Source organism: Chiloscyllium plagiosum, chromosome 18 (genome assembly GCF_004010195.1).
Source record: "Chiloscyllium plagiosum isolate BGI_BamShark_2017 chromosome 18, ASM401019v2, whole genome shotgun sequence".
NCBI lineage: Eukaryota > Metazoa > Chordata > Chondrichthyes > Orectolobiformes > Hemiscylliidae > Chiloscyllium > Chiloscyllium plagiosum.
The window spans coordinates 27,486,586-27,503,963 of NC_057727.1; the positions used below are offsets into that span (position 1 = coordinate 27,486,586).

The following is a 17,378-nucleotide window of genomic DNA, read 5'->3' on the forward strand; positions in this document are numbered from 1 at the left end:
TGGTGTAGAAAATCTAGTGATCACAAGTTCAAATCCCACCAATACAAGTTGTGAAAGAGATTCACTAAATTTGTGCATTGGAACCAGAATACTGATCATGCAAACTGCTGCATTGTACATATTCAACTGATTCACTTGTTGTTCAAGAAAGGGAACCACTACTCAGCCCAGCTTAAATGTGATTCCAACCCCACACTACATGGTTTACTTTTATTACCTTCAGTAAACTAGCGATAGAAAATGAAGTCTGATTTGCCATCACACGCCATACAACAAAAACAAAATGGGGTTTTTGCTTTGGTTACCAACAGAAAATTCAAATTGGATAACATACAGTGATGTCCAAAAAGTTAAAACTGAGTGTACAAAGTCAAGCACAAAATATGTTTTATTTATATCTTTAAACAGTTACAATCTGTGATTTGAATGCCACTGACCATGTCAGTAAAACAAAAGTCAACTATTTAACAGGCAAAGCAATCCAATTGTTCTTAGTGCAAGCATTAGATGTCTGATTTTAGGTTAGATTTTCCATTTTTGCTCATGAAGCATACAGACATAAATATAAACAAAATAAATGCAAGATACAAATAACAGAGAACAGAAATCTCTTACTACAGGAAGTGTTTTGCCAAGGCAGAAGATTCTGCACAATGTTCTATAAAATTCCAATTCTAACTGAATTGATGAATATTAAAGGGTATAAACAAAATAATTTAGACATTAACAATTAGAAGTACAGTAGCAATACAATTCTTCACAGCTTGGCAGTACAAGACATCTCTGCCTTTCAGCATGTCGTATAAAATATTGCAGGAAAGAAATCAGAGCAGTGTACTTTTGGAACTGACTTTGTAAAGTGTCACATCTACCTTGCTTACCTCTCGTCTGCCTTTCTGTCCCCAAAGCGTTCCACTTGGTGTTCTATCAATTCAAGTTCTGCATGAGGCTTAACAATACAAAAGTTAAGATTTGATCCCCCTAGCCATCAAGACAGATTGTGTTCAAAAATAAAGCAACCTATATGCTGAATAAATTACAGTTTAACTAAACAAACAAAAATCATCCAGTGCTTTCCCAGCTATAAACAGACCTTCTGATAAATATTCATTTCAGCCAAATCCATTCATGGTTAAGCATACATAAATAAAGTGTTCATATCATTGAAAAGCACAAGATAACATAAAAGACATGACAGTTTGCTGTGTAGTGTTAATACTGTTGGTATATCAGCAATTTAAACAAAGTTCAATGCTTCTCTAAAACAATACCACAACTTGAGTGAACTTATGTGCAGATATTTAAACATAGCAGATAAAGGTCACACTTTTATTTTTCTCCTTAATGAATTTAGAATCAGAATTACTCAAGTTATCCCTACAGAAGCAAGTGGATTGAGCAGCAGCTAATTTGTTTTGTATGTGAATTTAAGTCCCTGAAAAAAAGGAGACAATTCTAGCAGCATTAATATAGTTACTTTCATGTGACAATGACAATAAAGCAACAGATATAAATATTCATTGTTCATGTGCATGTAGCTAAGTTACCAGTAACAGACATCTTGTAAACCTTCAGGCTTTTCATAACTAAACTAAAACATGTCCAACAGACCACAGCAGAAACTTAAAAAACCTTTTAAATATTTCTTTCCAGAGGAAACTGAAAAGCATAATTCAAGGCACTGTACTCCTGCAGGGTTATTAAATTTATCTCAATATCCATTCAAGTTAATTAAACTCAGTTTAAGGTTACTAGTGTTAAATGTACAAAGCAAAATATAAAGTGTCCAAATTGCAAGACAAATGCATCTATCGCCCAAGAACTATCTAGCTTTCAGCAATGCTTTGTGAAAATAATTCACAGTGATTGCTCATTGCAATGTATGGCTATGTGCATTAGCAAGCCCACCCTGGCTGCCAATAGTATTCAGCTACAATCAAGTATATTTAATTTTATCTTTATAAAGAAAGCAGTTAAATTAAACTGTTCTCAAAAATGTTCCCTCCCTCCACCCCATGTCCTTCTTGTTTCAAATTCTTCACAACAAAGCTAGGTAGTCCTCACGTTGGACCCAGATGGGTTTATAATAGGTTTTTGGATTGGTACCGGAAACATCTGTATGCCTCCTTTGCTAAGAGATGGAAATGAGGATATTCCTTGAGCACTGAATACCCCAGGCTGTGAAGTTGGACCTGAGACACCTGGCCATTGCACACCATAAAGCGGTGCTGGGATCATGCCACCATACTGGCACAGAGGCAGCATGTAAGTAGGTACTGTACCAGGGATAGAAGTAGCTGGCAATCCTGCTGGTACTGTTGATTTTCCTGGTGTTAAAGCTGTTGATGTAGGACATGTCACTGGAACAGAGAACTTTCTTGTCATCCCTGGGGCAGCTGTTCCCTAAAAGGAAGAGAATATTTTATAAATCTGACTGGTAAACGAGCACAATGGTATAAATAAAGAATGGAACAGCTTCCTAAAATGGATTGGTTTCAATAAAGTATTAAATATTCTTCTATAACCATATAATAGAAAACATTCCTGAAATTTATGACACCAAACGAAAGTAATAAGGTTTTCATTATATCCTAATGATGTTTTTTCCTTCATTGACAGGATGTCGACATTGATGACAAGACTACATCTGTTGCTGATGCCTAATTGCCTTTCAACCACCACATGTATTGCTTTAATATGGCTGGTGCAGGTACTCCTACACTGCTGGCAGAAAAACAGTTCTAGGATCTCGAGCCAGTGACAGTAAAGGAATAGCAATATAGTTCCAAATCAGGATGCTGTGTGGCTTCAAGAGGAACATGCACGTGGTGGAGAAACCATGCATCTGCTGTCCTTGCCCTTCTAGGAGATAACAGTCATGAATTTGCAACATGATTGAGTTGCTGCAGTGCAACTTTTACATAGTATACACTGCTGTCACTGTGCACTTGTGGTAAAAGGAGTGAATGTTTACATAGGTGGTTGGAGTCCCATTCAATCAAGATGCTTTGTCATGGATAGTGTTAAGCTTCAGTCAGGTGGAGACTATTAAACCTTGTAGGTAGCAGACATTTTGGGGAATCAGGAGGACAGATGCATTTGCAACAGGTAGATTGAAGTCAACTGGCCCAAGGAGGCTTTTCGGTCATGCTGATTGCCTCAGCTTCTGCCGAAACTGAACTGGGACATGTGCCTTTCAAGACTTGGCCAGTTGTGGTGCTACTGATCTACACTTTGTGACTGACAATTAAGTTTGCCACACAGACTACATTCAATGCTATTGTCACCGTTGGTGTTTCTTACATGTGGTGTTCCACATGGTGAGCCTGGATTTGTCAGCAGTGGGACAGTGAGGGGGTAGGCCATAAAGAGCTGACCTGATGCTAGAATATAGCTTCAAGTCCACATTTAAACAGTATAGCATTCAAACACTCGTCTTAATTAGTAAGGCAATTGCTCTTATATTGTACAATGATAACTGTTTTATTAATTCAGCAAATAAGGCAAGAATCTATAAACAGCAGGTGTTGCATACCATGCAGGATGCCAAACTCGCTATCTGTGCAATTGAAGTACATGTGGTACCAAAGGAGAAATGTAACTGAAAAAGTAAGCTGAAACTCACAATGGAGTTGCAAACATGCCTATGGCTTCCCAGAACTAATGCCTTAAAACTGTACTGTGTAGTATCATTAAGTGGGTTACATATAAATGAAATTCCTGCCTTTTGGGTGACTCCTGTCCGAACTTCAGCTAAAAAGTGTTAAAATATTCAATGTCACCACACATCGTTAATTCAATGCACAAGTTCTTATCACTTACATCATGCTGGGATGATTTTTGCCTAGGCTCCTTATCGAATCTTTGCTGGTGCTGCTTTAATTGGTTTAAAGAAGGTTTGAACTGTGCAGCTCCAACTGTTTCCTTTGTCCAATCATCTACAAGCTTGTGCAGGTCATCTGTAAAAGTTCCCTTCTTGTTGTTACTGTTATTGGTTTGGTTTTGTTGTTGAGGTGGCTGATGACGTTGGGGCTGGTGTTGTTGCTGTTGTAAAATCTGCTGCACTGACTGACTTGTACTGCTGCTACTTGAAGACCCTAAAAGAAAGCATTGATTGTACAGTATTTTAGTTTTTTTTTGTTTTAAAGTGCAACTGTAAATATTCATCCACTAAAATGAGAAGATAACTGATAAAATAAAATCTAATAAAAACCATAATACAAAACAAACATAAGCAGAGGCACATGGATTTATATTTCTACTAAGTAAACCAATTCACCAATGATGTGCCACCTAAAAGATAATACATGTTACAGGTAACTACAGAAGCAGTTAATTTCTATCCAAAAATACAACTGATGCAATTTTACAGTATAAAACAAAGAAAGAAAATTGGATAGTTACTACTGCGATCTTTGCCTAGACATAGCCGTTTCAGAGTAGACCCTACAATGTAAAATGATACAAGACAGAGACAGTTAGGCCTGAAAACATTTTAAGTAGCTCTGATGGAAATGCTCTGCTGATGCAATACAAAACTAATAATGTGATCAATAATCAGTGGTTCACATGTTAAAATATTAACAGGTTCATCCTGCTGCCCATTTTTTTAAAAGAATAGATCTAATAAAAGCCAACATGCAGCCACACCAGAGTAGTTCCCATCAGTGACCTCTGGGGGGGGGGGGGGAGAGAACAAAAAAATGGCACATTATATTAAATATATTTTCCCTTTTTGGTATTAAAAATTCATACATGATGCATGGGATGCAACTCTTCCTTCCTACCGTTTAAAAGGTTTGAAACATGGCAGTCTATTGTCAAAGGGGAAAAAGGTATTTCACTGTTATCTTTTCAAACGTATGTTGAGTATAAAAATTATATGTTGCACCTTAAAAAGTACAACATTTTCAAAAAAATTGACATTCTATAATCTTAAAATGGCACTGAAATTCATGTGCACATGTATTCAGCAGGAAATATGAATTTTGAGCATTGGAGTCAGCAACATTTCATGAACTGAAACAAAATTATTTTCCAGTAGACTGGAAAAATAACTGCTAATTAGGGCATAGGGAATAGATCAACTGCCACAAAAATAAAGGCTAATTTGTGCTTCCAAATTTTAGAATAACCTGGTCTGGCTGAATGTAAACTGTTACACTTGTTATTCCTATAAAGATATATTGTTCTGCAGGTCTGCGGCCAGTAAATACCAAGGGATAAAGGGCACACCATATTGTTTACGATTTTAAAGCTTCAATTGAATCTGGAAAGAAAATTCAAAATGTTGAGATTTAAGTTCAACTACTTTTCTGAAATTAAGTCCTAAGCTGCCTTTTTAATATTTTAACCAACCTGTTCAGAAATGTTATTACACAGTTCTGGAGCAGATAAGACATGAACTAAAGCCTTCTGGCCCAGAGATAGGGACATTACCACCAAACCACAAAGGCCTCAAACTAAGCTGACTTTAGATATTTCCTAATCAACCTGTTTGGAGGCATTCTCTCAGTTCTGGAGCAGGTGGGACTTCATCTCTGGCTCTTAGATTCAGAGGTAGGGACACTACCACTGGACCACAAGAAACACAAACTGAGCTGCCTTTATTTAAATTAACATTAATGCAAACAAATATATACTGGGGGAAAAATTATTAATTACCCCATTCCCCTCTGAATGCATTAATTTTTCCTCTATCTCATGGGTTTGTGTAACAAAATATTAGGGTGGCAAAGAAATACTGTTGACTTATAACAAGAAAATATTAAGATCAATTTGCCCATGAATCGTGATCCACAGCATGGCTGGAAAAGCAAATTGGAAATTCTTGACAAAATTAATGCATAAAACCATCAAGGCAATATAATTCAGGTGGATCTTTCTAAATAAAGAGCTCATATTTTCTCAAAGAGTTTAGTCAGTGAAAACTTGATCGACAATAATAGATGGATAAAGTGCATCACAGCCCTATCCTGTTTGCACTTAAAAATATCTTGGCATCAAATTTTAAATCAACTATCATGTTGAGAAATTAAAATGAACTTAATCGTTTTTTGAAAGAGCATTTAGTTTTTCTTTGGAAGGAACGGTGGGAAGAAACAGAACATCTGGATCTCAAGCTTTGTAAAGTCGAAGATTTCCTGTAATGGTGCCAATTTGACTACATAAGCAGAGCAGAGAGAAGACAGACCAGCTAGGAGAGGGGGCCATGGTGCAAAAAGGTTGTAAGCATGCAGTTGCTTTCAATTCGGTATAGTTGGAACTGTTAGTAAACAAACAGCAGAGACCACCTTGTACAGTATCACAGGATTTGCTTTAAACACCTCAATCTGCACAATAAAAAGGAGTCTGATATTATCCAGAATGAACCAGACCAAATTAATGAATAGATTATGAAATTAGAAATGCATCATGTGGATACATTTAACATACCCGTACAAGAAATATGAAAGGTTTATACAATGGATCAGTGGTATTGATAAAGAAGCAGGAACAAATATTTAAGACCATTAAGTATAACTAAATTGGTAATTTGGTATTAGATTACATTACAGTGTGGAAACAGGCCCTTCGGCCCAACAAGTCCACACCGCCCCACCGAAGCGCAACCCACCCATACTCCTACATCTACCCCTTACCTAACACTACGGGCAATTTAGCATGACCAATTCACCTGACCTGTACATCTTTGGACTGTGGGAGGAAACCGGATCACCCGGAGGAAACCCACGCAGACATGGGGAGAACGTGCAAACTCCACACAGTCAGTCGCCTGAGGCGGGAATTGAACCCGGGTCTCTGGTGCTGTGAGGCAGCAGTGCTAACCACTGTGCCACCGTGCCGCCCACTAACAGAACTTGTGCACAATGGGGAAAAAAAAGTTGAAGTTTTTGTCTTGCACTCATCAGGACAGAATCAAGAAAATGACAAATTCAAAGGGAACAATTTATATAAAGAGAAAAGGGTGCGTAACATCCGCAAGTTGCTTCTATTATTCAAGGCATTGAAATGGAGAATGCACAAGGCAACTGTCGGCCCCATTATTTTGTTTATTTCAAAAAGATCCAACCCCTAATATGTTCATCTTGACTGCAGAGGACAGGCCCATACCTATGAACATACATAGTTTCTAAAAGCATATCCAAGTATTGTCTGTTTTGAAGCTGCATACACCGATATGCAGTGATCTGTCCCATGCATCCAAAATGAAGATGTGCAGATACAGCACCTTTTTAATTTCAAGTGCATTATCCAAAGCAATATCTTGCCCAGAGGTAACATGCCAACCAACCAGCACACTTTTCTCATGCAGTATAAATTGGCATTCTTGAATTTGTCCTGATGAGTGCAAGAAAAAAAAATTCAATTACTTTTTTTGCAGAAATATTCAGTTCAAACACTGGTGTATCTCAAAAGTATTTGTAATAAAGCAATTTTTCCAAATGGAACAGACAGAAGAGATAAAATAAGTCAGAGTCAGAGCTGTACACCATGGAAACAGACCCTTCGGTCCAACTCAGACATGCTGACCAGACATCCTAACTTAATCTAGTCCCATTTGCCAGCACTTGGCCCATATCTGTTTAAACCCTTCCTATTAATATACCCATCCAGATGCCTTCTAAATGTTGTGATTGTACAAATCTCCACCACTTCCTCTGGCAGCTAATTCCATACACGCACCACTCTCTGCATGAAAAAGTTGACCCTTCAGTCTCCTTTTAATCTTTCCTCTCTCACCTTAAACCTATGCTATCTATTTTTGGACCCCCTGACTCCCTACCCATCCCAGAAAAGACTTGTCTATTTACCCTAACAGTGCCCCTCATGATTTTCCAAACCTCTCTAATGTCACCCCTCAACTTCCAACAGTCCAGGGAAAATAGCCCCCAGCCTATTCAGCCTCTCCCTGTAGCTCAGCCCATCCAACCCTGGCAACAACCTTGCAAATCTTGTTTAAACCCTATCAGGTTTCATGACACCCTACCTACAGCAGAATTGAATGCAGTATTCCAAAAGTGGCTTAACTAATGTTCTGTACAGCCACAACATGACCTCCCAACTCCTAAATGCAATGCACTGACCATAAAGGTAAGCATTTATTGTGTGGTCACTCCAACAAAACATCATCTTCACTATCCTTTCTACCTGTGACTCTATATGTATTGAGAGAATATAAGTTACATGCATAAGTAATAAAGCTATCCTGTTTTAGTTAATTAATATAATTGAATGAAAGTCTTTTATTTGATATTCCGCGTAAAAGATAGACACTTGATATCTCGCAGCACGGGTCACAATTCAAAAGTCACATGCTGTCACAGATGTAAAGTTTGCCACAATTAGTTTTATAAATGACTTTTAGACAAAACCGATGCAAGTGGTGGTGACCCATAAATGAATGATATACAGCTGAAAGAACTACTGGTTTAGCTGTGCTACCAATTACGACATTATGACGAGATAACTTTTGAAAATTCTCAGCTCTCATCTGATTTTGGCAGAAATCTATTGATTAAGTGGTAATAACAAGCTTTGCATTCATATATTTTTATACCACGAGCATGACTGGTTAAATAGATTTTTCTTTTAAAAAAATAAACCTCTATTGATTTGTGGAAAGATGTACAGAAAAGAAGGCAAAAATAGTTGAAGAATTTGTTCCAGCAGCATGGTGAACAGGGTGTACAGACTGCAAGGGTGGAATAACATGCAAGGCTGGAGAAATTGCAGAAGTAGATAAGACAAAGCCTGGAGAGATCTAAAGAAAAACTGATTTTTATTTCAACGTGTTAAAGTAGCAAATTGAGAGGTCTGGAATGAGGTCATGAGTAGGCAGGAGTTAAATGGAGTCAAGCAAAGGAACAGGTGAAAAAGATGACTGATGTTAACCTTTGAACAAGCTGGATATTTTGGATCTTGAATACTGGAAAAAATGGCAACAAGGACCTTGTACAAGTCTAATCTAGAAGTACAAAAAAAGGATGTGTTCTTCCAAATACATTCCGTCCATCTTATCTGGAAAGTTTAATTTGTTTCAACAAATGGTAACAAATAAGAAGAAAATGCTAGTCCCATAAACTATTTTGTAGATTTATTGATTAGTTACTGTAGTGTTAAGTATAATTTATAATTATAGGACAAGAATACAGTACTGCAAACTGCAAAATGGAACTTGCTAAAAAGAGAATATATTTATGTAAATGAGCTTGCCATGTGCTTTATGATTCATAACTAATCAAAAGGGATAAATCATCTACCTACAGAATTGCCATACAATTTTGCACCATCAGATGTTTGCCTAAATGTAATAGTACCTCTCCCAGCATGTAGTCACAGGCAGTTGTGACAATGTTAGCATGGAAGCCAACATTGCAAGGGCTTTTACATTGGATTTATGGCACAGAAACATGATTTTGCTTAAAAGATCCATGCACGTATTTATATTCCATTGAGCCTGCTCTCATGATTACTTATTGAAATCTACTATCGAATTAATTCCTTGGTCAAATGCTTTCCCTTAAATGTTTCTATATTATTAGCTTCAACCATTCCCTGTGGTAGCGATTTCCAAATTCTCACCCAACTTTGGAAATGAAGTTTCTTCCAGATTTCTTATTGGATTTCTTGTTTATTTTGATGGCTTCTAGTTAAGAGAAAACAACACGTGATCAATTCAACCTGGGATTTAACAGGTTGAAATTTAGGTATCGAGGAACTAAATTGATGGAATAATTCAACCTCACAGTTGTCCAATTTCTGATACAGACACCTGAAATTATCCAATGGCTAACGTAGACAATTATTTAAAATTGCATGCAACAGATCAAAAGTAAATGCTTATGGAAAAGTCATGCCAACAAGACAAGTCTTGTTACAATTTCTAAACATGGTAGAATCTATTTTTAAACATATAAAGATTCTACCACCTTAAAGTTAACAAGCTGGCATGAAATTTCTCTCTTCAATTTCCTCCCAGAACTTGGATGAACAGTCTTCCATTAACAATATGTGTTTGAGATGAGGCTTATAGGAGCACAAACAATAGGACAAATCTAGTTGACCGTAGGCCTGTTTCTGTGCTAGAAGTTCATGACATTCATTGGCATCTTCCATAAAGGATGATTGTTCTGAACAGCAGCCCCAATTTGGCTAGAAGTTTCTCAAGTTATTGTTTTGGTTAACAAAACTAGACTGAAATATTTATGTACCTGTGATCAACTGCACAACAGGTCTTTTACCCAAAATATATTTTAAAATGTCAATCTTTTGTCCAGTAAAAATGGTCCTTATTAGTTCTGCTATTCCAGGCCTTTGAAAACTCTGCAAAGGTAGTTACAAAATATAAACCTGTAAAAGTGTAATTTCTGTTTCAAAGTCTAACCATGTTGTGCTTACTAGAAAAAATTACCTACAAAATAATTATAAATCTTCACTGGGCCATACTAACAGTATTAGAAATTGCAAGTCACATTTAAAATAAAACAAAATTTGACAGAATATTCCTTTGGTTTGATTTCAGTGCAAGTATCAGGGAGCCAATATTTTCTAAAGCATAATTTCTAAAACAAGCAAGCCATTTCAAGCTCCATGATCTTTAATTTATTTCAGTACAATGCTAAATGAAGACCAATATTTTTACTGCATTCATGAAATTGCAGGTTTACTCATGATGCGTTGTTGGATCTCAGATAAGTTGTAAATACTTAAATGATCTACCAGTGTGGAAAGAACTGCAATTGAGAGGCACTGGAGCAATGGCTCATGAACAATAACCCAATTAACTGGTAGCATCCTTATCTTTCAAATGTAAAAACGGAGGGAATGCTACCCCTTCTCAAAGATGCCAATTTTCAGATGAAACATTAAAATGAGATCTAGTCTGCTTGTGAAGGGTCCTTTTATTGATCTGGCCAATATACCTTTCTCAAACATCAAAAACAGATTATCTGCCCATGTATTCATTTCCTGTGTTTGGGATCTTGTCAGTGTGGCTTTTTCCCCCACAGAGAATTGCTATACTTTGTAAGAAAATTCAATAGTTGTGCAGTGCTTTGGGAGGTACAATAGATGACATAAGATGCTACATAGATGTGGTTGCTTTAATGAACATGCAAAACTGCAATAATGCAACTTTCTAGTAGTGAAGTGCACAAATGCTACTATAAATTAATGCAATAAGGCAGGCCATGCAGATTATTGAGATTGTTGAGGGCCACCAGCTGTGTCAGAAATGCAACCTATGTATTACCTACATTAAAGCACAGCCCAGTCAGCATGTACGTTAAACATAAGTTGTCCCCACAGCTTAGCAGAGAAACATGCAAAACTATGTTTACAAAAGTATCGCACTGCTATATTGTATGTGACTTTGATTTTACTAAGATTCTGAATTATTCTATCTTGGTAAACATTTATCCAAGTATATTGCAGGTTATGGCTGGATGCATTCACACAAGTGCTATTGTTAACTCAAATTTAGCTGGAAGGAAAGCATGGGAGGTAGGGGAGTAATAGGGATATAAGGTATCTCCAAATGATTGGTCCAGAAATTAACAAGGAAAACTTCAAGATATTTAATACTTATATAGAACTGATGTAAAATAAATGTCTTGCTTCTTCTAGCTTCAACAAGCAAGATATTCATTCCTAGTAAAATTTATTTTGGTAAATTGTAAAGTACATAGTTGTTTTAGGTATCTTTGTGTAGTGTTGAGTGACTTTCACTACTACGATTTTCAGCTAGTTCTTTCAGTAAATTTTAGATTCTTTTTACATTAGATTCTCTAGTGTGGAAACAGGCCCTTCAACCCAACAAGTCCACACCGGCCCTCCAAAGAGCAACCTACCCAGGCCCATTCCCTTACATTTACTCCTGACTAACGCACCTAACACTACGGGCAATTTAGAATGGGCAATTCACCTAACCTAATCTTTGGACTGTGGGAGGAAACCGGAGTACCCGTAGGAAACCCACGCAGACATGGGGAGATCGTGCAAACTCCACACAGACAGTTGCCTGAGGCAGGAATTGAACCTGAGTTTGTGACGCTGTGAGGCAGAGTGCTAACCACTGAGCCACCATGACATCTATTATATTGCAACATTCATTTCTACCTGCAGGATTACATGTCATAGAATTAACACAGCTTCTTTGGAGATGATCAATTTGAGTGGGAACCAATGAGGGCATTAAATGTTGTAGTCTGTATCCTATTCACTGCAACAATCACATTTTATTTAACCAGATTCAAAGCCCTAACTTTATTCTGCCAAACACAATGTACAGTAACTTCATTCAAAAATGTCTCTATGCTAACTCAACACCTTTTCTTCTTACAGGAAGCTTGCAAAGAAAGTCAATATGATGAGGATTTTAGTTTTTCTTCATTACATGAAAATTTTCATTCACTATATCCAGAGAAATTTTGCAAAATCTGCGTAAGTTTAAAAGAGGAATTTCAGAATGTCATTTAACACAGGTGAAAAGAGAAAAGATGGCTGGTGAAGAAAAGCTGGCTATTATGTCAAAGTACAACATGGCTATGAACTTCTAAGTCATTTTTTCAGTTTCAAGTTCAGGGACCTACTGATTAAATACAAAATTATTCACAAGGATCAAAAGGCCAGTATTTACTTGCCTCACTGCATGAGGCAATTCCAGCAAATCTGGATTAAAGATTCAACCATTCAGATGGTAGCATTCTGAAACAATCGTGGACAATCGCTGCAGGTGAAAGCGTTAGTGACAAATGCAATTGAAACATCTGGCAGAGAGAGGAGGAGCAGATGCTTTTGCAGAAATATTCCTGCTGAGAATGTCATAGCATCACAATTCGTGATCCAAGAAAGGTGGCACATTTAGATGTTGCAAGAAATATTGTTAAAGACAGTTATAAGGAACACTCCGAGAACACTCAGTTCTGCAATAGTTTCTACATATGCAGATTCACTTTGAGCTCGCAAATGATGTTTATCCTTTTTCTCTGGGTTAGTGACAAAGTAACAACCCAAAGCATACAGATTCCCAGAGTAAGGTTTGACTTTTATGCAGACAGCAAGCAATCCTAAGAAAACCTTCAAAAATCTCCACTATCTATTTTTTTCTCCCAAGGCGGCATCAAGTGGTAATTTTTGGATGAGTTGCACGGAGGAGAGAAAGAAGGACAGAGAAAAGATTTGTGGCTTTCACAGAAGTCTCAGTTACATTTGAATAATCTTTCTCTTAGAAACTAGATTTGCATTCTGTCTCACTTTCCATACACATGGAATTCATGATTTTCTGGTAATGCCATTAATGTCATGCATAGGCTCAGGGAAAATAAATCTAATGTGTGGCCATCATACATTATCTGAATACTGAATGGACAACTATTTGTTTAAAACAAGGGCACAGGCTACGCATACCCAAATAACAATGTAGGTAGAATCAAGGGTGCCTTTTATTCAAGGGAAGTGACAACTCAAAATTGGGATTTTTTTTTCTCCAGTTTCACATACCATTACTGATTTTGAAGCACATTGCTTTGCGACAGAAAAGGAAACATAACTTCAGTGATATAGTTGTGGATTGTAACCTGATCAAAGTGAGATGGCACCTATTGTATAGAAACTTAATAAGTTCACTTTTGCTCAAGACTGCTGTTCAGAACTTACTCTGAAGTTGAAGATGTCCCTCAGACAGGTAGTAGTTAATGCCAAATCTCTGTCACTATTACATCTCAACATGCTGCTCTAATTATAGTCCAGGTAATTAACCTGCAGTGACATATACTCCACAATGGCTATAAACAGATGTTACATCTTCCACTTATGGCTGACATCCCATAGTCATGATCTACTTCTGCTACATGTTTTTCAATGGGAGAAATTCATGCTACAAAGTTGAACTAATGTATCTGAAGACAATAAAATTTCTGCAATAAAATCAGCTATTCTGCTTTATCAGGTAAATTTGATGCTGCCACTTTAGGTGCAAATATTAACATGGGAATCGAGTAAATTTGATGATTAATGAAAGTGCACAAACTGCATATTTATACATATAAGCTTGTGTGACCTCTAATGCACTGACCTAATGATATCCCAAGAGATCATGTCAGTCCATGCTCCAGAGTGACTAATGTTCAAGTCCATCATAATTTTATTCCAGTGTTCTTTTGAGTTTTTCAGGAATTAGACAGGAGGTAAGGTTCTACCAGGAGATATAACTGCACAACATGCCTTTATATTCTGATATGAAATGTTTCAGCAGAATGCTCATGATCATCTTAAGGCATATTTTGAGCAAATTTCTTGCTTTGTTTTACGGAGCTAAACATCAACATAGGCATAATTATGGATAGCTGAAGCACAGCACCACATCAGAACAGTAGCAGATAGAACTAATGAAGGGAAGCACTTGCTCTTCAACTGATCAACATGCTTCAAAGTAACCTTCTGGGAAAAGTGCATGGTTCATTGCTGTTGAGAAACACAGCAAAGCTTCTGATACAACTAATGTGTGAAAGAAAACTGTTTCAAATTATTCAACCTTAATGGAAAATTTCATAAAAGATTCACACAAATAGGAATATCCTTCCTGTGACCGAAATTACCAGACGCCAAAATATAATTCAAAAAGCTTACCTGTGCCAATTAATCATTTTTCAAAAGCCACCCCAAGTCCAGTGTGTGTGTGTGTGTGCGTGCGCGCGCGCGCACGCTGGGCAGGTGGTGGCGGTTTGGAGGGGGTGATTTAACTTGCCCTCTGGTACATATAATTTATGATGTGATGTGCTGGATTCAGTATCCAACACTCTCTGGACTTCAGGATGAGCCAGACTTTGTAATAATTTATTTTTAATAAATGAATGCCATCCATTTTGCAGTTACTGTATTTACATTTACTTTCATGTGAAATAGAAACAAATGATAAAGAATGTAAAAGATTAGTTAGGAAAATTAGGTGAAATTAGCAATTAGGATAGATTGTAATAAAAGCTGCAACATTGTTGGAATCTATGGAGATGGAAGGTCGAGTCAATGTAACAGAAAGGATCCCAACATAACATTGCAAAACCTGAAATATTAAAAAGGCTTTCTTCTCTCCAGGGATGCTGCCTGACCAGAATGTTTCTGGCTTGGTTTCAGATTTGTTGAATTTGTAGCATATTAATTTTTGTTAAAAGCTCTTTTTTCATCTAAACACTAGAGTTAGAGTACAATTCTGCACATGTCAGGTTGCAGTTTTCAGGCAAATTACCTTGACTAGTTCAGAATTGTTGGCAACATTAATGAGGTGAATTTATATTATGGAACATTAGTAAATTTCAAATAGCAAACTGAAATTACTATAAAATTAATTTCTTTTGGAAACAACCTTCTTGTACACTGGATCCATAAGATAGTATTTACATGGTCAAAAAGTTAACAACAAAACTATGATTTTAGTAAATAAGGCTTTCAAAGCTAAGTAACAGCTTAATAAAAATGTTAACCTTTGTTCTAAACTTACTGATTTAAAAATTTTATCCATATTTCTTCCTTAAAAATAAAAGCATTACAAAATATTTGTCATTTTACAATACTTAAATGGCCTTCAGTACCTGATCAGGACAATATATCTTTATATGTTCAACACAGTACACAGATAAAATTTTCATTGTTTGAAAGAAATTGTTGAAAGAAAGACACTTTATTTTGAAAAAACTGTATAAATTATAGTGCACAATATGGGGTATAAAACTGTGTGCTCAGAGTGAAGCTTATAGGTTACCATTTGTATCTTGCTACATTCTAGATAAATTTAGCAAGCCACCAATCAACATATTTGGAAAAAGTTATTTATTGAAAAATTTGAATGCTGAAATGAATACTGGCAGGAATATTACGAAACATACTGCCTGCCCTTTGAAGAGTTAAAAATATATGATTCTAGAGAAACGTTTTGCACTAATACTTCACACTTTAATCAAGTTGCACAGATATATACTATTCTACATAGCTCTTTTGAAAAGATATTCTGTTTGTATAGGTTTTGAATTTCAAATCTCTATTTCCTTGTAATATTCTTAAGTCAGCCAATTCAGGAGCTGATCAGACATTTGTATAAATTTTATTCATCAATTAACAATTGGAATTTCAAACAAATTGTTTGGTGTTCAGCCAACAGGGTTACAGAAATACTAGCTGAGTGTCCAAGCCTGAAGAGCTAACAAAAAAAAAACACCAAAATGATCTGTTGTAGCACTAGCTCAGCTGCTAGTCAAACTTCAGGATGTTATTCCATGCAGTCTTTACATCCTCACTCCTGAATCAGTGGATCTTGATTGGTGCTGAAAATCTCAGGTTTGAAACTCCAGTCTTTGTAGATCAAAATAACAACTCTTGGCAAACATTTATTTACCTAGATTCTTGCGTATTTGATGTTTGAATGAAACATTTTTTTCCAAATCCCTGGCTTTCAAGAATCATTGTGAGCACAAAGTTTTGCCCTAAATAACAACACCTTAAACACTAAAAGTAGGTTTCACGAGTGTGAAGTGAGCATTTTTTTTTAAGGTAGTGTTTAACATTCTACAGCACACATACTGTGGCAATATACACAACAGCATAACACAGGTTTGATCAGTTCTAGTGCTCCAGCCAGGATTTCCAAATTATAACGTGTATTGGGCACAAAAAAAAATTATAACCCAGAAAACACAAATCAAACACCCTAAATATCGATTACTTAACAGTTAATAAACGAATAGGAAAATGGAGGAATGGTTAGAAATGCGGTAAATGAGAGTAGAAAATATTCAAATGAAAGTGGCTGAAAGCTTATTGAAAACCACGTTAGACTATTCTACTGAACACTAACTGGAGCACTGATGTATCAGCATTTTTCGCATGCAGACATCTCAAAGATACAACAGTGTAAAAATATCAAAATATTCATCACAGTCCTTAAAAAAAGAGTTGCAGCCTCCTGTGACCTTCCTAGTATTGCATCAAGGAAATACACTAAGTATCCAGCTTGTAACATGCAAGTCTTCATTGTCGAAACATGTGTGAAAGAGACCAGTCTTCTACAGGAGTTCTGAGTTCTCCATTTTTGGTGAAATGAGATGCTAGGGGAGTAGACTTGTATATTTTCCATATTTCAAGAAAAGTAAAATAAATTACTTAAAAACAAATTACACTAAAATACAAAAGCTTTGGTACACAGTAAATTTTGAGCACATATTATGCAATAGCTTAATTTATATATGTTATTTACACAGAAGATGAGCTCTTCCACATATGCCTTTAATATTTAGTCATGAGCCAAAAGCAGTGCACTAAAGCATTTGTATGTGAAATGAGGAAAAAAAAACAATTATGATAACCAATAAATTTTTAAAAATGGG

The 17,378-nt window shown here is 36.3% G+C and overlaps 1 protein-coding gene across 4 annotated transcripts in view; it reads right to left on the reverse strand.

The window, feature by feature from the left end:
- Positions 1 to 370: 370 nt before the first annotated feature.
- Positions 371 to 17,378, reverse strand: part of wnk2 (WNK lysine deficient protein kinase 2) — a 173,402-nt gene continuing 156,394 nt past the window's right edge. For 3 of the 4 annotated variants that reach the window (XM_043708024.1, XM_043708023.1, XM_043708026.1), the window contains 3 exons: positions 4,405 to 4,446; positions 3,823 to 4,097; positions 371 to 2,403 (listed from right to left, as the gene is read on the reverse strand). In XM_043708024.1, the coding sequence (XP_043563959.1) occupies positions 2,050 to 2,403; positions 3,823 to 4,097; positions 4,405 to 4,446 (671 nt within the window). In that variant the 3' untranslated portion in view covers positions 371 to 2,049. The remainder of the gene's footprint in view (positions 2,404 to 3,822; positions 4,098 to 4,404; positions 4,447 to 17,378) is intronic. The other variant, XM_043708025.1, reaches the window with a different exon arrangement.